Below are 25,005 nucleotides of genomic sequence, written 5' to 3'. Positions count from 1 at the left end.
CCGGCCCTTTTCTTGTCAGAACCGAGCCTGTTCTGGTGGTCTGCTGAGAAGAACGAGAAGCTTCTGCAGTTTTGGGAAACTTACGTTTTAATAATGGAAACCTTGGAAGGAAACCAGGTAGGAGCGCCGTGGCGTCGACGCCTGTCGTGGTTTGTCCGCGATACATTCCTTCTGGCACATGTACTGCAGATGTTTTTACTGGGTGAAATACTGCCGTCTTTGGTGATGGGGGGTGTCTTCGGTAAACCTGAAGAGGAACATTTTTATTTTATTGGCAGTTTTAAATAATTAAAACATGGCCTGTGTAATTTATTTGGCATAAATTCAGCACTCTCCTCTGTCTTTGAAATAATTCTGGTTAAAGCAGTGGATTGAAAGAAAAACCCGGATTGTAGCTTATTGCAATGGGTAACCTGTTTCTTAGTGAAAATCAGGCTATTGCAACTTAATAACCTGTTTTCGGTAGAGGGGACTACGTCTGTATAGTAAGAGACTTGTGGCCTTGCATGAGAATTACTGATTTTGACTCGGCATCCAGTGTACTTGGCAGAAAGATTCCCCTTGACTTGAAGCTTCCGTAATTGTGTGGTATTGTGGTGTTAACTATCAGTTGTGACTACCTCTTTGTGGCTATTTTTATTTGTACATAATTAGCCTGTAACTGAGAGATACACGTTTACTAAAATGTTTCATTTTAGAGATTTTTTGTTTTATTATAATTTTGATTAATAGAATGGTTTGGTATTGGGAAGTATTGTTCTTATGATACAGCAGCATGGAAGTACAAGTTTTTCTTGAGTGCTAAACTACCATTGAGTGTTACATACCATGTACCAGGATCAGTTGCACAGGCGTTGCAGGTTTATTTAAATGCAGTTATATTGTCAATTATTATATTAATGCTATTGATAGTAAATTCTAGTCCATGAGTAAGAGCCGGTTCCTAGGTTTGAGACACAAACTGATGGCTCTCATCTGATTTGCATTTCAGATCCATGTCATAAAGCCAGTATTACCAAAACTAAACAGTTTGTATGAGCATGCTATATCAGGGGAGAAAGGTAAGATGTAACTTTTTCTAAAACATCTCCTAAATATTAGGCAGTTAAGTCACACTTTTTTGTTTTTTCTTTTTCCCTTCTGCTGTTTTAGTAGCAGTTTTTTGTTATGTTTTGTTTCTCAAATTAGCTGTTTCCTGGGTGGCTGTTCCATTTTTTGTGGGCCTGCTATATGCATAGGTTGCTTGGCAGACATGCACAGGAGGTGCCGCTCTGCTCCGAGAAGAAACCCTAGTGTATGCGTATTACTTGCTGTGTTATCTTGAAATATTTTCTTCTGTCAGCAAACCCAACTAAATGGTCCTTTTCAGCTACGTTTTGCTTTACTTAACCTCATGTGAAAATAAACCCAGAGGTGGGTCATATGAGCAAAGTCACTTGCGCAACTCTGTAAAAAGGGAGGAAAAAACCAAAAACCCAATTCATTGGAAGTGGGGAGAGAAGAAGTAAAATGGGTGCTAAGACAGCATATAGAAGGATGTCATGTCATCTTCTCTAAGGAAAAACAGGCCACATCTAATTAGGTAGTGCAAGATGTTAGATATTTGTAAAGTGGGAAGATTATTAATGTGAAAGTGTTGCAGGTGAATACAGTGTTGGTATGAAGAGAGTTGCAGGGGAAAGGGTGGGTTTTGCACTTGTTAGTCATTTTAATTTGTAGCTACTAAAATTTAGAAGATAGGTTTTGAAAGCCATGTTAGGGTTTTTTTTTCATATTGGACATTTAGCAGGGTGTTTTTATAAATCTGATAGCTATAATCTTCTTTTGGAAAAGTCCTGTGAATTGACTATGATGTTGTCCAGAACATCACTGTGTTGTGTATTAGTGTGCTAATGTGTCACTGTCATTTCTGCGTCAATTTAGAAGAATTTGCTTTTGTAACAGGTTGTTGGTTGTTTCACCCATCATGGCATCTGTGCATTTATAAACGAATGTTTGAGAGTGAGAATAAAACATTGACAAAGGAAGGTGTTCTTCATTTTCTGGAGCTTTGTGAAACAAAGCATCTTCCAAATCCACTTGGGTTTTCAGAGGTAAGGGTGTTATGTTACTTGCCAGAACAAACAGATGTTCTAATTTGTGATGTATCTTAACATTAATTGACTCAGTAGAAGTAGTAGTGGAATTAGACACATTCTGTAAAAATACCTTCTTATTTAGCTGTGCAACTGATAGCAATATTTGTAAGTGGTGTCCAATACATAGTTACTTGAAAAATGGCCAGACTACAGGGAATGCATTTTTGAGAGCAGTCATTCATTCTCCTATTTCAAACTAATGCTCTCTAGTTAAAGTTGGATCCCAATTTATTGAGATTTGTTACCAGAAGTGAAATTCTCAGAGGATTGATTGATGCTTCAGATTTTGAGAGCCCCCTGAACCTCTCCAAAATTATTAATTAGTATTAGTTGATCGAACAGTGTCTTGGGTAAACTTGGTCAACAGACTTAAAGTCTGTGCATATTGTCTCCTACTCAAGGATGGATTTTGAAGATCCGCTGCTAGATAACCCTTTGAGGAGGTGAATGTGTCTGTAGTATAATCTGTATTACTCTGTAATATAATCTGTATTACATATTACTACATACTACTATAATATTACTGTATCCAATTAAAAGTGACACTTTAAAATATTCCATATATGGAGAGAAATACCGTAAGTTTAAAGTTCTTGTTTGGGTTTTTAAAATTTTATTAGTATCATAGTAGGTTGACTCTGCAACCAGCCTACACCTCAGTAAGGAATGATTATGCTGTACTGTTGTTTCTTCTTTCTGTCCTTCATAGAAGGAGCATTGCCCTCAGAGGTTAACATTTCTGGTTTAGACAAATTAAGTCAGCCTCCTGATTACTAACCTGAAATCCAGTCGACCTTAAACACACCCTAAATCTTTCTACTTGTGTTGGCCTCTAGTCTTTCTTTTAGTTCATGTTTGAATACCTTTTTTTCTATCTGTTTCCCAAAGGATTTCTTATTTGCCTGCACTTTTCACAATGCTTAGTGAAATGTACCTAGTGAAAAAATTGCTTCGCTTGTTTATTCTCCTGCTGCCCCTTCTCTTCAGTTTCCTCCCCTTTTTCCTCCTATTATTTACTACTAAAAGAATGTTCTCTATTTTCTGACTCTGTCCTTTTAAAGTCTGGTGAAGTAAATCTAGTTAGCCTCTATGTAACAGTATCTTTCACATGTACATTTAGCTATTGTTCTTGCTTCTTTTTATCAGTTTGTTATTGGTCCGTTAATGGATGCTCTCTCAGAAAGTTCCCTCTATAGCAGGTAAGCCACTGATTATTTTTTTCAAATATATTCTAATAATACTGGTTTTTTGAGTATATGGGTAAAATCTTGGATGGAAGAAAACATTAATAAAGAAATAGTGTTGCTAAACTCACGGACAGGTAAAGAGTTTTTCAGGAAAAGTCAGTGGCTGTGAGTAAGATGAAGTAGGTTCAATTTTATCCTAGTGATAGGAATATAGGAGTGCCTCAAGGTCCTATTTTACACTTTGTGTTGAAATATTAATTTGGAAATGAAGTGAGATACGATATATGAATAACTTAGTGAAGTATTTTTTTTATCTTCTCATTTTCTTGCCACACAGAAAGAAGGGGCAGCTCTAACTGTTACCAGTTCATAGCTAATTTAAGTGGTTATTTGACAGTGCCTGATTAATGTGTTGGCATATGTAGAGGAGGGTGCATGTTTGAATATACCAAGAATATACAAGTTCTTGTTAATGTCAAGCTATATGATAGAAAACTGTAAAATCTCGTGACTGTCTGATACTAATACTTGATAGCCAGGATCTTGAGGCTTCTGATAGGACACAGGTTGTCTCTGCTGGTCTCATGGAGCGTTTCTTGCATCTTTACTTAAAAACTTCTGTGCCAGTCAGTGGTTTTTGTTTGTACCAACTTTATAACCTGTTCCGGGGAGAAATCCTTGCTCCCTAGCAGAGTTGTGTAGGTAATTTGTCTTAGCTATTCTCCAGATCAGACTGGTTGCATCCCCACTGATACCACTGATCTTGTCCCATGGGTGCTGGCAGCCCGCTCCTGCAGCCTGTGCCGTTCTGTGGATGCGGGCACAGGGTGGAACTGACAGTCCTGTTTCTATCTGTGGGCTCAACGTAAGATGCTCTCAGTCCTGAGTAACTTCACTTGAGGCTGCTCTTGAACACCGGAGTGTGCCGCCTCCATCCCCTTGTAGGTGGTCAGGGAGAGTCATGCTCTTGTGACCGTCCCCATCTTGTCTGTGTTTGCTGGGTGTTGTTGGAATACTGGTGTAAGTGGAGGATGCAAGCTGATGCACTCCATCTCTGTGGCCTGTTGGAGCAGTTTTTGCAGTGAATGAACCACTGAACTGCACTTTGTTTTTGTTTAGGGGCAATCCTACTTGTAGCTGTTAACATGCCAGTTGTGTATTTCATGTTTTAATACCCAACAGGACACCAGGTCAGTTAATGGGAGTCTGTCCTCCCTTGGGAATGAGGCTACAGAAGTTTTTGCCTACTTATTTCATGCTTCTTCCAGAGGAAGAAAAAGGTATGTTTCAATTTCATGGTTATCTTTTATTTAAAAAAGAAAATAAAAATTTTCTGTCTCTCATGTAAACATTTACCACTATTTTTCTACATTATTTGAGAGAGAAAAGGAGTAGTTCTTTTTGTGGTAGTGGAGCTTCCAGAGAAGAGAGAAGTCTGCAGTATTAAGCTACAGAATCGTTTCAGGGGCAAACGGAAGCAGACTTACTTTTCTGGTCAAAAACCTAAACTCCTAAGTTCTGAAGGCGAACAGTATTTGGAGATCTTTTTCTTTATTTTTTCAGTGTAGATAATACTGCGCTGAGCAAAATCTTTAAAACTGTTCTTGTGTTTGTTTTGTGGGTTTTGGAGGGTCTTGGTGTGGGGGGGGTGTTTTATTTATTTATATTTAACCTATCTGCCAGACTTTTTTAGTCACAACCTGTGTAGTTAGGCATTCAAAAGAGCCAGTCCAAGTGCTGAAGCAGAAGCTGAATAAAGGATTCTATTACTGTGAGCTTGGATAGAGGAAGATTGCTGAGATTGTTCCAAATTTTGGTGTTAGTGTAGGCTGAAAAGAAGGAGCAACCTTTGACAGGCCAGAATTTAATGTCTGGTCTAACAGGATTAAATAAGGGTAGCTCCAGCTCTGTTCAATCTCCTGTATCTACAGGTACGTATTCTGGTAGGAAACACCTTACATGTTTGTAATGCCATAGATGCCCTATTTCTCTGCCCTGTCCCAAGGCATATATTTTATCACAGAATGGAGGGTCTGTGATTAGCAACCCTGAGACTGGGTGACCTGCTTCTACAAATTTTAGCTGAGGTGTCTTGTTGAGGCTTGCTTTGGCCATGCCAGCATCCATAAAACTGGTTGAATTGCCATGTACTTTGATCTGCCATCACATGGACTGAGTAGCAGCTTAAAAAAGGCATTGTCTAGTACTTGAAATAATCAGAGTTAAAATTCTATTACTGAGTATGGTGGTTAGTGCAGATCACAAAAACTAAAATGAGCTTTATTTCTGGTTATCTCCTTGTCATATTACCTTACTGACAGACTTCTTTGGAATGTACTTTTTCCATTGAAATAATTAGGATATTATTTTGTTGTCTTTCATTCAATTTTCAGAAATGATCATAACACTTTCCTACTGGGGTCTGTCATTTAAATGCACTGGAGAATAGGAAGTCACTCTGGATTGTTTGTTTTGTTTACTGTTATTTTTAAGGTAGTTTCCTGTTAAAATTTATTCAGAAGATGACAAGTAGGCATTGGTGTGCTGTTCCCATTTTGTTTCTTTCTATGGCTCTGGCATGTATCCCTGCATGTAAAGTACTGGGCACTGAAGGACTTCATGCTTTAAGGTAAAATGTACGCTGTGTTGTATTCTTACAGACTTCTTGTAAAGAAACATGCTGAACATCTGGAGAGCCAGGATTTAATTAATGTTTGTTACTTCTGGGAGGATGTGATGGTTGTGCACGGGAATGGAAGGTTCACTCTCCTTTGTGTCTAATTCACAGAGGAAAGCAATTTAAGAACCGATGTATTTATACCTCTGTGTGAATTAAAAAATGAATGTTTTGCAATTTAGTCCTTTGTCATTGCTTCTTTTTTGGCATAATTTTCCCCTGGTCTTTCATACTTCCCAGCTGATATATATCAAACTTCTTGCTTTTCTTCCAATTACATTAAAACCTTGTTTTTAGTAATTTAGCTGTGTAAGGGGACAGTCCACAAAACTGAAAGCTGGAAGACTTGCTAGGTAAAAATTCTTGGCATGTGTATTGTCCTTAATCACAATGATTTTTCCTAAGTGTCTGCTTTCACTTCCTAGAGCCACTAAAAATCAGTAATTATTCCAGTTTAATCAAATTTGAGCTTTGAAATAAAATTTTACTGGTGGTTGAAGGAATATTGGATAAAAGTAATTTACAAAAAAAAGGGTGTATGTGTGTGCAAAAACACCTCTGCTGATAAAAGCATTGAAGGTTTCTTTCAGTTTTGTGCTGGAATGAGAATTTGATGGCAAACATATTTTATTTCTATAGTTGTTACAGATAGAAATGCAAATACTAAATTATCAGTTTGAACTGTTATGATCATGGGGATTGTTCATTTAGTTTTTGGTTTTGTTTTCTTACTCCTTTCCCCCTCTTCCTGCTTTTTGTCTTGTCAGGTATATGCTTATCCAAGTTCTAATATCAGTTTTTGAAAGTACATATAGCAGTAGTCTTGGTTCCGGATTGTATGCTGTCTGAACCGGCAATGGTTGTGTTATACTTAGTAGAATATGTTTGTTAAATACAATCTAATATATTGAAAATGATTAATCATTAGCAAGTACATGAAAATGGTTAAACTTCCTAAGTGTGTGTTTTCTACATGTGTATTTTTCCTCTTTGCAGAGATGTCCTCCAGTGTACTATGATTACACATCAGATTTTGTTGCGTGGAGCTGCTCAGTGCTATCTTCTTCAAACAGCTATGCATTTGACAGATGTGGTGAGTTTTTTGGTTTGTTTTTTTTTTTTTCTTTCTGGCATAATAGAAATACACTAACACTTTTACAGGGTAAACAATATTTAAAAAAACTGCTAAATACAGCATTGAACAACTGATTTTGCTGGATTTGCAGGGTTTTTTAGTGACTACTTAAAAAATTGTGCTATGTAAGTACGAGCATGCTTCTCTTAACTTTGGTTTTCATAAGACTGTATTTTTTTCAATACCTTTTATTAGTTGTAGGGTTTTCATGCGGTAGTTATGGAATAGTGTCCTGTTACGGTATCCACAGGTTTTAACAGCTAGAAACTAAATGGACTTTTCTGAAATACCTAAGAGAAGAAAAGTACTTATAATACCAGAATGATAAAATTAATCTTGAATTAACCATTAATCTTGAAATAGTAATACCTTAATTATTCAGATAAGGTAAGTTGGTCCCAGAGAGGCAAAAATGAGTCTGTGTCATGGAAAGGAAAAAGTCAGTTTCTTTCTCTGAAATTTTTATTAGATGACAGCAAACTTCTTGAGTCATTATGTAGGTGTTACCTGTTGTATATTATGTTGGCAACTATTGTATCTTGATTAATTTCTTCAGGAGAAAGTGACCCTCCCAGAAGTTGCAAGCTTTCTTCTGTCCCTTAGACCAGATGAGTCTTTAAGGAGAGATACGATGTTATGGATTGAGGTGAGAACTGAGGCTGGTTTTATGTTCGTCAATGCAAAATGCTATGAATAAGCCTCAAAGAATAAATTATTTTATATATAGAATATACTGGAGCCAACTGAATACATAGCCATAACTTCGGTTAGCTGTACAGCAATGTAATGATAAATGATTTTTTTCATAGTGTTGTCTTGTTATGTATTCCGTATGTTTCATCCTATTCTGTTGATTTTTGGCATAAAAGTTAAAAAAAAATAAAATTGCAGTTCTCAGTGGGTAACACTTGGCTGTGAGAAGCCCTTTTGAGATAAGGGAGATTTTACCAGTCTTGCTTATTTTTAAGAGCTGGGTTTTTTCTCATCTTGGTACCAGTAATCTTTTTTTGGGTGCTCTGAATTAACTCTAAAAGAACCTTTTGCTGTATTAATTAGAGGAGAATAGTCTGCTATGCCTCAAGGTAGCTCCAGTTAATACTACTTGTGCAGTGGATTTAACAGTGCTTTAGTGAACCGTTGTTATGTTGGTAATGTCAGTACAGAACTGTCAGTTATGGTTAAATACTAACATGCTGGGTTTAATTTAGCTTTGCAGTTGGTTACAAGTGAATGACAGATGCTTCAGAAAGTCAGTAATCTCTGATTTTGAACATCAAGAGACATCATCATTACGTCAATATGTACAGACTCTTGTGAGAGAGTATCTTAAGACATCAGCATCTGAAAGTAAGTTAAATGTTTATTAATATAAAATGACTTTTGAAGATAATTCAAACAAAAAATTACAAAAATCCTTTGGATTTTAGAAGAGCTGTTTGTTTATTGATATTGTACCTATTCAAATTCTACCTATTTTGTGGTATTCACAGTTCTTAAGTTTGAACTTTATTTTCTGATTCCAGTTTTCCTTCATAAAATAGTCCTGCAGTATTAGTTGAACTTAAGCCTTAATACTCAGTTTTAATGCTGCGCTGATACTTGTCCATTAGATTTCTTTTGTTACTTCTTTAGCGGTGCCTGAAAATACTGGAGTATGCAGGCAGAGGGAATGTGAAGGTTCTGTAGCCTTTCTCAGTAGAGCTTTGTAAAATGATTGAGTGTTTTTATGGAGAGAGATTCCATATAGATACACAGCTTGGTGGCTCATTACACACCTTCCTGTGTAGCGATGTTCTTTTGATCTTGGACTGCTTGCAGCAGATGAGCTGCCACATGTTACAACCAAAGAAGGTTCTATGTATGCTGTATAAACATGCAGCTAAGTTCTGCAGGGGCTTCTTTGTTCACTGCCACATTTTAAATTATTACAACTTAAGTTTAGAATTTTCTTTCAGATACACTGAAAGGAATGGCAAATTGACTTTTTGAATACTTTAACTTTTGCGTGGCCCTCACTTATTTGCTTAAGTCCTGCAGTCATAGCAAATTTTATAGTTTTATAACATCAAAAGTCAAAACTGAACACTTTAAATATTATACCTGTAGGAGATAATAAAAGCTAGGTCAGAATTTGCTAGTGATAAATAGTTTCAGAAGCTTCCTGCAGCTCAGGAAACTTCACTTGATTGTCTTACGGTTAGAAAAGTTGAGAGCAAATTTTATCTATTGATACTCCAAGGTAGATGCTTTGTGAAAACAGTTGGCAGATCTTCTCTTCTCCTGAAATGTTTTTCTAGTCCTTGGTCTATATTATCTGTAATTCCATGGCAAACATTTGTGTTTCACTTCTGAAGAGCTATTTTTTTGTAATTTCTTGGTTTGATGTGAATCTTGGCTAATAAGCATCTCTGTGAAGAGAAAAAAAAAATAAAATCAACCATGTCCAGCTGCTTGAACTGGACATCCAAAGTGTGTTTTGCTTTCTAAGTCCCCAAAGCCAAAAGCATACCAGACAAAAAACCCTAAAACCAGCTTATGTACTACTGTTTAAGAAACAATTTTAGAAATATGATGATGTAGTCCTGCATAGAAGATGGATGAAAAGAGCAACTTCAGTTAGGTTTTTTTATTTCCTTTTGACAGCATAGTTTTAGCTCTTCATATAACTTTTGGCTGATCAAAATGACAGCTGATGTTTCTGATGAAGCATAGTGGAATTATATTCATGGTTAACTTCATTCAATATGGTAATATATTTTAAAAATAAATAGAAAAGTCTATTGGGAGCTACTACATAGTCTAACATACTGCCTAAAATTGCTTTCAGCACAGAGGCCAATGAGACTAGCCTCTTCGAGGTGTAGAGGAAAAACAATTGTATTTGAGTTTAGTTTGTATCTAGACAAATTAATGCAAAAAAACTAGTAGTAATGTTCTTGTTAGCATTAATTGTTGTTATACTACTACTTTATTAAGTTAACAAAAGTTTTAAAAATTAATATGAAGGTATTTTTTAAATAGTGTGGAAACCTTAAAATATCTTTAATCAGGAGAAAATTGCTTTATGCCTGACTGGTTTGAAGCTAAGCTTGTCGCAACAATGATTCTGTTGGCTGCAGACGTAGAGCAGATGAGGAACAAATGCAGGTAAGTATGAAATATCTTATTTTACATTTCTCTCTCTTTCAAAACCCCCCAATCCTGAATGACCCAGTAGAAGCCTGATCAAGTCAGGAAGTTGTCGGTTTTTCCTCTGTAGACTTTCGGTCAGACTGATCATTCCTTAGACCTTGTTCGTCTGTTGGTGCAAACACACTGGGTAACATTTCTAAAGATACTTAAGTGACTTGGAAACCTGTCCTATTTATTTCCAGAAGTGACTTCAGCACTTAAGGCAGATACTCAGAAGAAGACTTTTCTTTTTAATTTTTGTTTTTGTGTAGTGGAAAAAGCAACATAGAATGGATTGAACTAGAGGCTTTCTTGAACCCTCTTCTGGATGTCTTGATGAAACTTGGCAGTAATGCTTACATACCAACACTGAAAACAGATAAAAGCCTACAGCTTCTCTTGAAGTTATTGCAGACCCGTTCGTTAAAATGTTCCAATACGCAAGATGGTTAGTGATATCTTCAGTATACTGTGTCTTATATTAATTGTAGTCTAACTAAAATGAAGATACTTAATGTTTTAAGGATATATTGTCAAGTTAATACTAGCCTAGAAGTGGTAAATGTAGAAGTTGACAATCTGGCATATTGGTTACGAAATTGAGCTGTGGGTCCCATCCTACATGGGATCTTCTGAAGGTGTCCCAAGGACTGGGAATTGAGAATGTGGAAGCCCTTTGAGAAGGCAATTTTTATCCATTAGGATTAGATGAACAGTTAGTTAAAATTTGGAGAGTGTGACCATATTACAAATATGTGTAGGCCTATTACTTGCTAACGTATGAGTTCCATAAATCTTTTAGTCGCTTCAAAAACAAGTCAGTACAGAAATCCAGCCTAACCTGCTTAGTTGCCACAGGTTCAGCCAGAGCCTTCCCTGAGCGTGTGAAGTGATCCTGCTAGATGGACTGTTTTCTGAGTTGACTGGTAGATAATTTTGTCTCAACTAACACTGTTTAGAATGCAAAAGATGGGATGCCTCTGATTATTTCACAGTATTAGGCATGATTTCAGTAGGTATGCTTAACTGACTTGCTTTAGTTTGACCTTGGTTAGAAGGAAGGAGGTTGAGGTGCCCACTTAAGCACAAGCCTGCTGATCTGAGAGCCTGGGAGTTTTGGCCACTCCCAGGTCGAGTGCTTTAACTTGTAGCCCTTTCACAAGAGTCTGAACAAAAGCTATGGAGTCCTTGCTACTCCTTTTGTTAGAACTTGGTCAATTTGTAACCAGAATAATCCTGTAATTTTTTTCCTGAGAGCAAACAAAGAGTTGCAATATTAATTTTAATAAATGCTGAAGTGGAACAAGAGGGATCTTGGCGTTTGGTTTCTGCTTCCCCAGATTATTTTGGAATTTTTTTCAGTGTCTTTATAACATGGAATACAAGAGTAGTTTTGGGGTGGGGGCCATAGATGTACTGTTTTCTGAGTTGACTGGTAGATAATTTTCCCCACTGTTAAGTGGGGAAAAAAAAAAAATCAGGTTCTGCATCAAGGTTTCATAAAGGTGTCTAAATGCAGCCCTGAAGTAAGTGCTTACCCTTATTTTAAAAAGTGCTTTATGTATTCACCCCCTCTTGAATTTTAGTTGTTTGACTGACATACTGAGCACTAATTACGCAGACTGTTAAAGTTCGTATTGTGGGGTGGTCTCTGACTGCTGGAGGGCATTCTATCAGATGAAACTAAACTGGAAGATGTGCCCCAGCTGCCAGAGTGCGTTCAGTCCACAGCAGGAGACTAGAGCAAACCTGAAGCAGAACCCTCCAAAACATATGCGAGCTCATACTAAGTTTTTAGTATCAAATATTTAACTCTGTAAATCATTTCCTTATATGCCACTGTGCTTGCTAATGTAGATGTATAATCAATCACTCCTGCCTTGGGAATTTTGATACCTGACTTGACATGCTAAGTTCTGCTAACAGGGTTCTTGAAGTATGGTGAGGCTGAGCATCCTGGTGTCTCTGTCCTTTTGAACGCCCCTATAGGTACTACAGTACAGCTCGAGAGGCTTTCAGAAAGGGACTTGTAATATTACGTCTTTTTGTGTTAAGTTAAACAAGGATTACTTTTCTTATATTTCCTACAGTGGTTTTGTGCTGCTTCCTCCTGCACAGGAGAGCCAAGTAATAAATCTTGTTTCTGCAGCTGTGAATTGACTGTGGTGTTGGGTGCGAAGAGTAATGCTGTAAAATATAGAAGTTTTGTTTCCATATTGATTAAACAGGAGGTGAAAAGTCTTGTCTGTCAAATGGAAAATGATGAAATGGGAGGGAAGAAGAAAGAAATTTAAGCTTGTAAAACAAAAATAATAACAATTGGGAAACGTTTTATTTAAGAATACTCTAATGGGGATAGACATGTCTGCAGTGCATGCTGAAAACAGCAGCATTTTTCTACAGGTCTTGCTGTCTATACTGTTGTTAGACTTCACTGTTCTAAACAGTAAGTTTTTGCTAATTGTTTTTTTGATAGTTAAAGAGCCACTGGTAGTGACTTGGATTTTACTGTCTTAGATGTTTATCTGAAGAATTTCTGAATTTTAATTGCAGAAGATGTTTTAGTGAGTTGAGACTTATGATGAAATGTGTGTGATAATAATCTGACATAGTCAAACTGTTTGTTATAAACAAATTAAGCATTAGAAATGCAATCCCATGAGCCGTTTTAAGAGAACATTGAAAGTAAGTACAATACAGATTTGGAACTTCTGGAAGTATGTTCCTTTATGTTTCTACCTTTTGAAGGTCTTCCATTTCATAATAACTTCACTACATGAAGTGTAATTCAGGGTCAACTCCAGAAAAAAACAACAGAGATAACCTCTGGGTAACGCTCCTAAATACTGAAACTAATGACCAGTATTTTTAGAACAAGATGGTCATGTAGAGTATTTTAACTCTGTTTTCATATCGATATGTTATTTCTTTGGTTTTCAGCTAGCCCTTACCCTTGAAGCATAGATTGAAGTGTGTCTGTGGTTAAATATGTTTTACTGGAGTGATGTACTTCCCTTGTGTAATAAACTTCTGTCTTTTTGTTTGTGAAATGCTATGCACATGTGGTATGCTGTGTGGTGCAGTGCTTTTTTAGAGGAAGTGTAGTATTTCCTGTTACAGCCTTGTTTGATTTACAATGTTAAACCAGGAAGCTACTTGACTGAAACCTTGTAAGATACTCTGTATCCAAAGCTGAATTATTTCTAAACAGCAAATAACCCCCCAAAACCAGTTTTCACTTCTGTATATATTAGAAATGGATAACTGCATTTTTCTCAGATACAATTGATTGCTGCATATGAAAACTTTTGTTCTTCATTAAAGAGTAAGTTCATTAATAAGCTGTTTGTGCAGAGGATTGGGAATAGGACAAAAATGTGCATTAAAAGTTGGAAAATTATGCTTTGGTCTTCTGTTTTTATGTGGGTTTTGGTTCACTAATTCATGATAAATCTCAGGAAAGAATATAATTTGGTTTAATTCTTTCAGCCCTGTAGCTTATACTGCTAAAGAGTACAGAGCTGTTTTAAGGTATTCTTAGGTATTTGAAAACTTATTACTGTATAGCTTTGAATCTCTAACTTAATTAAATCTGCATGATATAATACATTTCGTAAGGTAAGTGTATTTCTGTACGTTAACATTTACGTTTTTTTTCCTCTTGACCCAGATGAGGTATTGGTTTTTATCTGGAAATCTCTAATGACACCCGTGGAGAGTATTCTTGAATTTGTTCTCCGACGGCTTACTACAAATGAGTTAAGCAGTGTAAGTAATTATTATGAGACATACTTTGATGTGATTTTGCTTGTTAATTTGATTTACCAGTGTTCCTGGTATTCATATCAAATCTTCAAACACCTAGAAAGTAAATTTGCATAGAAACACTTCTTTTAATTTTTTTGAATTGGCACAGTTAAGAATACAGAGGGGAAAAAAAAAAGGGTGTTTACAAGTAGTGTTTAGTGTCTGTAGTACATGCTCCTTCTCAAATCTAAAGAAATCATACAGTAAGAAGTCATGAGTATCACATTGTACTGTATCGTATCTACTAGTACAGTTGTGGACATAAAATGTTTGGAGTTTTGAGACTTTTAGTACTCAGCCTAGTTAACATCTTTATTGACTATCTTCCACTGTTTGCTCTTTGTGGCTAGTGTTTAGGTTTACACCCCAAAGAAACCTGTGACTTTTGAAGCAAAATGACTTGATGGTAGAGGAATCTGACTTCTTTAAAAACACCCTGTTGAATGTATCAAAGAACTGCACTGCATGTTTCCTTAAGTGCTTTCAAGTCATAGGTAAATAAAAAGACACAAGACATGTAAACCAAAACATTTACAGATGTTTCCAGATGGAGAAAGAAGAATTAGAATGTAATGTGGATGAGGAGAATGATGTTATTTTGGGAAGAAAATAGATTTGAGAAAGAGGACTTGGTAGAAGTTAAAAAGGAGGTTGATTCTTAAAACACAAAAGCTCAACAAAATGTACAGCAGGAACTTTAAATGCGAGGTAAAAATAGATTAGGAGTTGCAAGAGAAGGATATGGTGTAAGAGAAAATGAAAAGTTGTAAGATCTTCAGAATTCTTTTAATTGTTACCTTTAATTGTGTTGCTTTTGATTTTATATGATAAAAGGCAGAAAACTAAAATAGAAATTTAAAAAGAAGACATCAGTTTAAAGATTGTTAATTTAGTAGAGTGCATTTGGATAGACTATTGGGAAGAAGGGAGAAGACCAGAAAGATTAGAAAGAGAGAGGTGACTGTAATGAGGAGATGGACAAATTGTTGTGGCATTTTTAGAATTTAGTGAAGAGTGAGTTTAGAAAGGAAGGCCAGTTTAGGCTTCATGGAGAAAGCTATATGGACAAGTGTGCAGAAATGATAATGAACAGAAGTCAAATTTGCTGCTTGTGTTTGGGAGAGTGAAAAAAAAAATCTATAAGTTGATGGAGAAAGGAAAGCATGTGTTTCTGCAAGGGTGGAAACTTGGAGAGGATCTTGAGACTCTGGGGTACTTTCTCAGAAACGGTATGGAAAACACAAATTGAAGGGGAAATGCAAAGAAAGAAAATAAATCAGATAGTGCACAGTCCCCAAAACATGAGTGCGATGTAAGATGGATGTGAAGAGTGCTTCTGCATCAGAGAAAAGCTAAAATTGAATCAGGAGAATGGCTTCTGAAGATAAGTGAAAATTCAAAGGTCTATTTGCTCTCAAAACAAAAGAAGGAAAAGCTGTTCTTCATGTGGTCCCTTGAGTACATGGCTTTGTACAGGGGTGTGTTTTATGATACGTGAAGAAAAGTTGCAAGTACAAGAGGAGAATAAAAAAGCCATAAAACAAGCATGGTATAGCCATGAAATAAAATGTAGTTGAGGAAGAAGTGCAAGGTTGCAGCATTGAGTGTGTACAGGGTGCTGTGATCTGATAACTGAGCCTGAGTATCGGAAGCGGAGTTCAAAGCAAACTGAGGTGTTTTTACATGGCGTTCCTTTGGGCCCAGGAAGGGAAGTTAAGTAAACTTAACCAGTTAAAAGAAGTGGAAATATCTTTCAGAATTTCACCCTGTCCCTTCTAAGGCATACTCCAGAGCCCTAAAACAAAACCTGTAAGATGAAAAGATTTAAAAAATAATCATCATCATCCCCAAACCAAACCAAACAAAAAAAAAAAAGCACCCCAAAATTAAAGAAAAGGTTGTTCAGCTGCAATGACTGTTGTTGTTTTCCTTCTGCTATCATTGTTACCATTAGTTTTCTTTCTTTTCAGTTAAGTTTCCTCCTCTTAATGCCTCAGTTCACCTTTGTTTCCTCATTTTTAGGTTGGCGATCTGGATCGTTGTGATCTATACTTAGCTTTAATTCCAGAGATAGTGAATTTGTGCTTGCAAGTCAGCTGGAAGAAGGTACCATCTGTCCAGAATTTCATTTCGTCCCTGACAAACACATCTATTCTTAATCTTCAGGAGAGAAATTGTGAAGAGGTAATTTAATGTTATTTACAACAGTAAATATTAATATAAAATAAACTAGTAAATATTAATTAAAGGAAATGTTTTCTTTGTGATGCTTATATATTCTTTAAATTATACATAATTAATTATATAAACATACTATAAATACAAATTAATGTACAAATATATAATTTGTAATATGTTATTATACATATTAAGATAAAAATATAATAACATAAACTAATTAAAGGTTTGTCTGTATATGTTCCCTAACACATGCATGTCTGTACCTGGCAGTGTAATGTTAATGTAAAATATTTGTAGGTAAGATTTTTAGTACTTATGTTACATTTTTTTGAAGTGTGTGTAGCTAAAGTAAAACTTTAGTTGTAATAATGGACTATGTGTACTGAAAAGCTTTTTCCTCAGATATGAACAAATCTTATCAAGGAAGCTACTGTTAAATGAACAGTTAAATGCCATTTGTATTAATGATCTGTTGAATTTCCAAGCTGGAACATAAAGAGAAAAAGAAATTCCAGAACCCAGCATTGCTTTGCCGCCTTTGTATAGGATCTTCATTGTCCCATAGTTGTATGTATTAGGCTAGTATATCTGAAATAGATATGTTTTCAAAAGGTAAAGAAACATTAATAACTTAAATCTCCTTCTTTTATATAAACTAAGATCTGTTGGGCAGTATAATCTTTGGTATTTTCTGGGCTGACTTATTGATCAAGAACAGTTAATAACACATTAAAAAGATTGTAAGTATTTGATTTGCTAGGTTTACTTTTGTAAGGTAACAAAGAGCAAGACTTAATTTTTTTTTCCCCTTTGGTTATATGAATTATGCACTTATTCCAGTAGTTTCAAAGTAAACATTTTATGGTTCAAACTTAAGTGTTCACTGGGGGCCTCTACCAACTTCTTTTGAATTCAATGGGCTTACATTGTCATAATGATTTCTTCAGCTGCAAATATACTATATCCTCAGTTTAAGAAGAAAAAAGAAAACACTGAGTAATTACAGATGAGAAACGTCTTTTCTGTGCTCTAGATAGCTGAAAGTAACTTGAAGATACATAAATAATGTTGAGCTTTTAATACAATTAGCATAATATATGCTAATTGACTTTTAATTGAGACTTTATTTCATGTCTCTGAATATCTGTGTTTATCACACAAAATAATCATAGTAGGCATTGTGACCTTTTAACCTCTTGGAGCACTTAGCATGTGGTATTCTGAATTTCAGCTGTCTTGTTGCACTGGGTCTCTGACTATGTGGACCCGCATCTTTTTTCTAATTGCTATCCAGCAATATTTATATATAAATTGCTACCTGGCAAAATAGAAGTGTTCCATCATAGTCGAGTTAGGCACCTGCACTTAATGTATAAGTCACTGTGATTTGCAAGGTTTATACTTTTTTCAGTGCTTGCAACTTGTGATTGATTGCACTGACCCAACCGAGCAAAACTGTGTTATGCATAGGGTAAGAAAATTCTTACCCTATTCAGAAGGATGCTGAGTTGCTATCTTACGGTGTCTGAGGTGATATAAATTGGAGGATTATCAAATGTATCAGTAAGTTATTTGTGTCATATTGGAAGAAATCAGTGCATGTTTGTTCATGTATGATTTGTTTTTAATTAGGAGCCAAAGCTTAAAGAACAAATCAAAAAAGTAGCTAGCATGGCTTCACTTGCAGCAGTTTGCAAGATAATGGATCAGAAACCTGAAGCACATCTTGAATCTCTGCCTTCTGTGGATGCTCTGAAGAGATTTATTTCCTTTTCTCAATTTAATGAAGTATTAAAGAAGCCATCTTATACTGAAGAAAAAAGTAGGTATGTCTGTACTATAGCTGCAGTAATTCTCCAGAATAAATTTGTTTAGAAACTGATTAAGATGGTAGCTTTTCCTGTTCTTTTCTTTGTTAACTTTTTACCAAGATAAATGAAGAATTCTGAACACGAACTGCTCAGTCAGTTACTCTTTTGTCTTTTACATTCAGGTTTTAGACCATTAAAGCAGCCATAATTGATCAGACCAAATGTTCTTTTGCTCAGTCCTCTAGTGCTATGAAGCCAGCGATAGCCTTGAACATTGCTTATCCTTATGCCAGCTTAAAAGTATATACACTGCGCAAAGCCATAACGTGCACGCAAGCAAGACTACATGGAATTTATTTACTGTTGGGGAAGGGAAGCCCAGAGCAAGTCTGAGAGCAAAAACCCAAATCCTTCGGTAACAAAAAAAAGATGGACAGCTTATAGTGAAGTTTCCATGTCATACTCCCCCAGATGTGCTCAGAACGGATTCTTCTGTGTTTAAAAAACTTTATTGGTAGATTTCTCTTCCATGAACTTGTCCAGTCTCCCTTTGAACCTGTGTAAACTGTAGTGTTTTGAAGAAGTATAGTGAGTTTGTACAGTTAAGATGTTCCTGGTGGAGTAGAATGTGCAGGATAAATTAATACAGTATATATTTAAGAATAATACTCTTCTTACAGCTTATGCGAAGAAACATCATCTCAAGGATGGGGGAAAATTGTTGCACGCTATGTTTGTGACCAGTGGATTTGCCTTCATTTCATTTTAAATTCATTTCCAACACTGGCTCAAGATTATGAAGAAACTTCAGAAATGTCATTATCTACAGTTGAAAAGTCAAGAAAAATTCTACAGTCTGCATTAGAAGCCCTAACAATTCTTCCTTCAGACCAAGTTTTACCTGTGTTCAACTGCATGAAAGTCCTCGTTCCCAAGGTAAAAGATAAAACAATTGCATGATATTAATAGCTTTGGGGTGTGTTTTGTCAAATGTAACACTTCTTTCTTCCCTTTGTTTTCAGCTTCTGGATTCATCGGAGTCTCTCTGCATAGAAGCATTTGATTTGGCTTGGAAAATTATATCCTCTTTGAGCAACACACAGATAATATTTTGGTCCAATCTAAAAGCTTTTGTTCAGTTCATCTTTGATACTGAGGTTCTAGCTGTTGCTGCAAATGCAAAGGGCCAAGCGTATGCCAAAATAAAAGAGGTCAGTTTAAGAATTCTTTTTTGGGAAGTGAACATAAATTTTATCTGGATCTAAAAATGTGTTTTTCTTTTTATTGTCCTTTCAGCCATTGCTGTGAATTTTTCATTTCCAAAAAGGTACTAATTTGAGAGTGTTAAGACAAAAGATCTGAGAATTAGATTGAGGGTAAACAAATATTGTTTGTTCTTGTAACACAGAAAATTAAAAGTACTATTTTTTGATTTTTCAGACTGTTCAGTATCTTCCGCATTCAGCAAAACAGGTTTTTTTCTTTATTTTTACAGGGTTTTTTGGTCTTTATTTTTACATTACACACTTCCTCCTGAATATTTTATTCAGGATTTGCCACCTGAACTATCACAAACTATTAATATTCTGGAAAAATTATGCCTTTTTCTTGTAGTTCAGTCTTTATGAAAATCCTTTCTTAAATGAAAAGTTAGAACCATTCAAAACTTTAATAGATGCTATTGAATAAGCCAACTTGGACTGCTTCTTTAAACTTTTTTTTTCCTCTTGAGGGTCCATGTGTAGAAATCATAAAAATCATAGTCACCTTAGAGTTCAATTTAATACTGCATGGTAGAGCTGCCTCCATAGTCAAGAAGAGGAAAAAAAGTATCTTATTTTTTGTAAGATGTATGCAACTTCCTGTACTCCAGACGTTCTTGCATCTGTCATGGTGTTCTTTTTTCATTTTGAGTCACTAAAACCATATTCAATACTTGGATGTTGGTTCATCTTGGCTTTATACACTGGAAATTTGTTTACTCTTTCTTTTCTCAATCTTTCTTGGTTTTCTTGCTTTTTTTCCCCTCTGAGCATTAATTGAATGTTTGCGCAGAACAGTGCACAATGACTGCAAGACTTTTACCAGAGCAGTAATACATTATAAATTACTTAGCAGCGTATATGTACGCTTAGACTATGCTTAGACTGACTGTCTCACGTGCTGCTTTGCACTTAGCACAGAAATCACACCAGGAGAGGGTCAGTTTTGCTTTGAAGTTACCGTAAGTAGATCTATCCTAGTGTCACACTCATAACTGTAAATAATAGTAAATGTCTTCACTTTATTTTCAGCCCAGACACTCCAAAGTTATTTTTAATAAAATACAGAAAAATGGACTCTTTTAAATTTTAAATTGCTGTGATATCTCCATATTAGCCTTAAGTATCTTAAAATATAGTCCCATTTATTTTCTCTTTGTTCTTTTTGAAAACTTTCTTCAAATGAATGTTACTGTCATCTGTTTTAAACAGTAGATAACACTTGACATTTGTAGTCTTAATGTGGGCCCAAGCCAAAATAAGATACGTGTGCAAAGATGGTAAAATATCTCCTCAGTTCTAGGAATCTGGTAGCTTTTTCTTTTAATGAATATCTGTAACAGATAATTGTATGCTCAGTGTTGTAGTAACTGATGAGCTGTAGTTTGTTTTTTATTTTTCTTTGATCTCAAAACTTGTTTAAATTCTTAGAATTACTGTCTTAACTTCAGTGTCAGTATTTCAAGCATTATGTAAGGTGTATTTTTCCAATGTTGAGAGTCTTGAGTCTGTGTGACAGCTATCCCATTGTCTGCAGTGGGACATACCATGACAGCAGGCATCAAGGAGGTAATGAAGGTCTCCTATACTCAACAAAGGGCATCTGGTCGAGCCACCTTCTGCCCCTTCATGAGAAAATGAAGATAAAGTTCCCAAGCAAGTGTCTACTTAAGTATATTCTTATCCCACTCGTTGGCAGTCTCTATCGCCATTGATGCCTTGTGCAATGGCTCTATAGCTTTAGCTAAACAAAAAGAAAAAATGGAACTGCCTGATACTGATTTGTCACAGAAGCATAATTTTAATATTGTCTACCACAGTGCACTCTGTCTTTTTAGTAATAGTTAGAAGGGGTGGAACAAAAGGGTATTTTTGAGCCAAAAAAGGGAATATTGCTATGGTAAAATCCAGAAGGCCTTCCGCAATTGTCTTAGGCTTCATTTCTTCTGATTTTTTGCTTTTTCTATGTGACTTACTCAAATGTTAATTGTGCTAGAACTTAAATTTCTTTTGTGTGTGCTGGACTTTTACTGTGTTAATGAAACAATTGAAAAACATTCCAGGATTTTGAGAAACATGTAGTAAATGTCATACTGCTTCTCAGGTGAAACACGTAGTTCAATTTTGGAATTATTGGGAAAGTTACAATGCCTGTCTTTGCACTAAAATTAAGTTTGAATACTTTGTAAAAAAGCCAAATGCTTCTAGGGTGGGTTGGTTTGTGGGTTTTGGATTTTCCCCCCCCCCCCCCCCCCCAATAGTGTTTCTTCAGAGTACATTCCAGTATTTCAGTTTAGGCTCTTCGTGAGCTGCTTTGGTGCTTTGATCCTTAGCAGTTCAGAGCAACTTTTTATAGAGAAAGTTATTGTCAAAGAATGTCACATTATCAAAAGTATCATTTCATAGCAGGGAAGAGAAGCAGCTTTGTCTTGTGAGAGCTGTCACACCTTCTGGAAAACCATTCTCATGGACAGCTCTAACTGACATTGTCTAAAAAGGAATTTATAAAAAACCCACCTGTTCATTCCGAATCTCCCTGTCCTCTCCCAAATGCTTGCTATTTCTTAGAAAAAATTTTCTTTGTAACTGAAGTTTACTTCTGCACTTAGCCTAATGAAGGGAGGAGGACTGGAAAATTTGGGGGCCTTTTTTTTTGTTTTGTTTTATTTTTCTCCTTTCGGAGAACTTCTAGATAGCTGTTTCATATATCTTAAATATGACCTAAAAAAAAAAGTAAATGGTACAAAAACATTTTTCCACTTTAATTCAAATTGGAACTTTAACTTGAACGTGAGTGTAATACCTATTAAAGAAGAGAATTAGTGCTATGGCTACCTATGGAAGAAATTTTGTTTAATGTTTAAGCTTTTTCTAAATTGGTAAGGATTAATTAAAAACACCAGGATTGTACTCACTGAAGTAAGCCCAGGTGCACTTGTTCCAGTTATCAGGAGATCTGTGTAAAGCATCTGGTGTTACATCTGTTTAAGCAAAGATCAGTTCTATCTTCTGTTAACATAAACATGTACTGGGCCAGTTGTTGCCTCTTCACTTGTCCTTAGAATCAGGGAATTGTAAATAGATTGAAGGCAGCATTAACCTGAGCAGATGCAGGATGCAGAAGGAGATCAGACCTGCTAAAATAGATACCACTGCAATATTCTAATAATACTAGCACTTCTGAAAACTAAATTTTGAATCTGTTATTTTTTCTTCTTTTCAGATAATTTTCAAGCTCATAGATATGTCCACTACAAAGACTGGAGTCTTCAATGTAGTCCTTAGTCATTGTTGTCGATCTTTGATATTTCCCACTGTTGATGAGAGAAGTGCCTTGACAAATACTTTCTTAAATGCTGGAAATTATTATGAACTTATCACTGAGGCTTGTATCTTTGGAACTGTATTTAGGAGAGACCAAAGGTATAAAAAAAAAAAGTCTTTTTGATTATATTTTTTATAATTTTATGTGCTCTATTTTCTTTTAAACTTTGAGATCATTATCGAAATAATCTACTATTCTGCTAATGCCGTTGCTTTATCTTCTTTCATCTGTGAAGACTTACTCAGGATGTGCATGCCTTCATAGAAGATCTTGGAGAAAAATGTGCAGCAAATGTTGTTACAGAAAGGTAATGATTTTGAAGATAACATCTTATAATACTTGGTCTAAATTGCATCTTCATTACGATTGATACAATAGGAAGGATGCTGGTTTTGAAGTTAACTTCTTATGAGTGTATTCATAACCTTCATAGCTGTTAATAAAAGGGGTATATATCACATATTCATAATTCAAGTACAAAATGTAGAAAAATGTGAAATATTTTCAGGATAAAATTTGTTAACCTGAATTGAATGGAAATAGCTACTTTCTCATTGTGTCCCTTCATAAAAGTAATGCCTTTTAGGATGCAGATATTTTACCAAGTGCTGAATATGTACCTCATCATTGTAGACACAACAGTTAAGAAACTCAGGCTTTAATACAGCCAGATTTGGAACTTGGCTTTTCAACACTGGTTGTGGGCCTTTTTAGCTTGCATACTGACAATAGGTTCTGCTTCCAGTTTTTGAAACAGGGACATTGGTTACTGCATTATTTGAAGTTTTTTTGTAGCTTCACTCCCACCTTTACTCAGTGGAAGAAAGACAGAGAAACAGTCTAATGTAGTGCTTTGGGAAGTGTTAGTAGTTGCTAAAACCTGAGTTCTTAAAAATGTACTAACACTTCTAGTTCAGTAGTCCTGTATTTTCTCCCAAGAGCTTCTTGTTTTCCAAATATCTGGTTATGACAGTCTGCAGCTGTGTGATGCTTTGTTACTTATGTCATTAATTCTGCTCTTGGCATTAATTATTCCAGATGTCCCAGAGTAACTAACAGGAATCAAGTGTTGTTTTCGACTAGAATATTTGACCAAAACTGTAAGCATAAATTGTTTTAAGATTACAGTTTACAAAAACTTTTTATGATACAGCTATTTCTGCAGAAAATTATTTTAAATGCTTAGATGTTTTTAAAGACCTGTAGCTAGAAGCAGGGGCACATTATCTGGAACTCAGTTGTCTTCATCAGCAAGGATCAACAAACCTTAAAATGTTTGTTCTAGGTATTTGCATATTGTCTCACTACAGAAAGCTTGTTCGAGATGATGTTTGGTGCTCTTTTTATTATTTAGGAATTGTCTTTACGTCTGAATAAGTAGACTTTGATTTTATTTTTTTTAATTAATATTTTACAGTACAAATCGAGACGATCACTATGTACGGATTTGTGCCATTAAATTTCTTTGCTTGTTGGATGGATCAAATATGTTGCATAAGACGTTTATGGAAGACATTTTCATCAAACTGCTTGATAAAGTAAACTTCATTTCTCTTGACGTATAAATGTAATGTTAATACAGTTATTAAAATGCAAACATTTTACATTTTACAGTTCTTTGTGTAGCCTGTCTAGATAATATACCAGTAATATACTTCTTTTTTTGGGTTGTTGTTGTGAGATAGAAGTCAATTCAGCCAAAACAAAATAGTAAAAATTGTCTTTTGGGTTTATTTCTCTCTTTTTAGTGGATTTTCTAACTTCACGGAACATTATTCAAATTGTCAGCATTGTTCCATTAAGAATCTTCCTTTAGGCTGCAGTTTGAAGCACCACATTTCACTTCAACAATTTCAGACTAGCTTTTGAATTGAGAACGCTGCTGTCTCCTTAGAAGACCTTTATAAATAGGATGAATGGAGAAGGTTGGGGTCTGATTTTCATTGATATAATAGCTACTTATGCATTGGCACTAGTTTAACATCAGTGGTAAAGGACTACAGCTGCTATTAGAACATTGCCCGTGCAATTCTGCTTTTGTCTGAAAAACAAGAAGTGGATGGTCCTTCATTCCTGTCAGTTAACTACCGGAGAAAATGGTTAATACTTGTGCTGTAAGATTGATTTAAGTGGGAAAGGTGAGCTTTAAAAGTGATTTCCTTGCTTAAATATGAAGTGTAAACATGTAAAAATAAAATGTATTTGTATTTTAATACAGGACTTGGATCACCAAAATAATTTCTGTTTAAAAAGTTAAGGAAATATTCTGGGCATCATCTATTTTGAAGGCCAAAACAGAGTATGTAGGGAA

At 35.5% G+C, this 25,005-nt stretch overlaps 1 protein-coding gene across 1 annotated transcript in view; it reads left to right on the top strand.

Annotated features, from left to right (window-relative positions):
- Nucleotides 1-93: 93 nt before the first annotated feature.
- The window catches only part of TARBP1 (TAR (HIV-1) RNA binding protein 1), a 36,348-nt gene continuing 11,436 nt past the window's right edge, over nt 94-25,005 (top strand). Inside the window, exons 1-19 of the mRNA XM_010290182.1 lie at nt 94-117; nt 992-1,061; nt 1,945-2,093; nt 3,285-3,337; nt 4,508-4,605; nt 5,819-5,954; nt 6,999-7,095; nt 7,694-7,783; nt 8,346-8,484; nt 10,188-10,284; nt 10,581-10,756; nt 13,979-14,076; nt 16,138-16,299; nt 17,929-18,122; nt 18,788-19,043; nt 19,130-19,318; nt 22,593-22,792; nt 22,930-23,001; nt 24,112-24,232. Coding sequence (XP_010288484.1) covers nt 94-117; nt 992-1,061; nt 1,945-2,093; nt 3,285-3,337; nt 4,508-4,605; nt 5,819-5,954; nt 6,999-7,095; nt 7,694-7,783; nt 8,346-8,484; nt 10,188-10,284; nt 10,581-10,756; nt 13,979-14,076; nt 16,138-16,299; nt 17,929-18,122; nt 18,788-19,043; nt 19,130-19,318; nt 22,593-22,792; nt 22,930-23,001; nt 24,112-24,232 — 2,421 coding nt within the window. The remainder of the gene's footprint in view (nt 118-991; nt 1,062-1,944; nt 2,094-3,284; nt 3,338-4,507; nt 4,606-5,818; nt 5,955-6,998; nt 7,096-7,693; nt 7,784-8,345; nt 8,485-10,187; nt 10,285-10,580; nt 10,757-13,978; nt 14,077-16,137; nt 16,300-17,928; nt 18,123-18,787; nt 19,044-19,129; nt 19,319-22,592; nt 22,793-22,929; nt 23,002-24,111; nt 24,233-25,005) is intronic.

Source organism: Phaethon lepturus, unplaced genomic scaffold (genome assembly GCF_000687285.1).
Source record: "Phaethon lepturus isolate BGI_N335 unplaced genomic scaffold, ASM68728v1 scaffold42516, whole genome shotgun sequence".
NCBI classification, from domain to species: domain Eukaryota; kingdom Metazoa; phylum Chordata; class Aves; order Phaethontiformes; family Phaethontidae; genus Phaethon; species Phaethon lepturus.
Note: the sequence above shows the minus strand (reverse complement) of the source record. Positions and strands in the feature narration are given on the sequence as shown.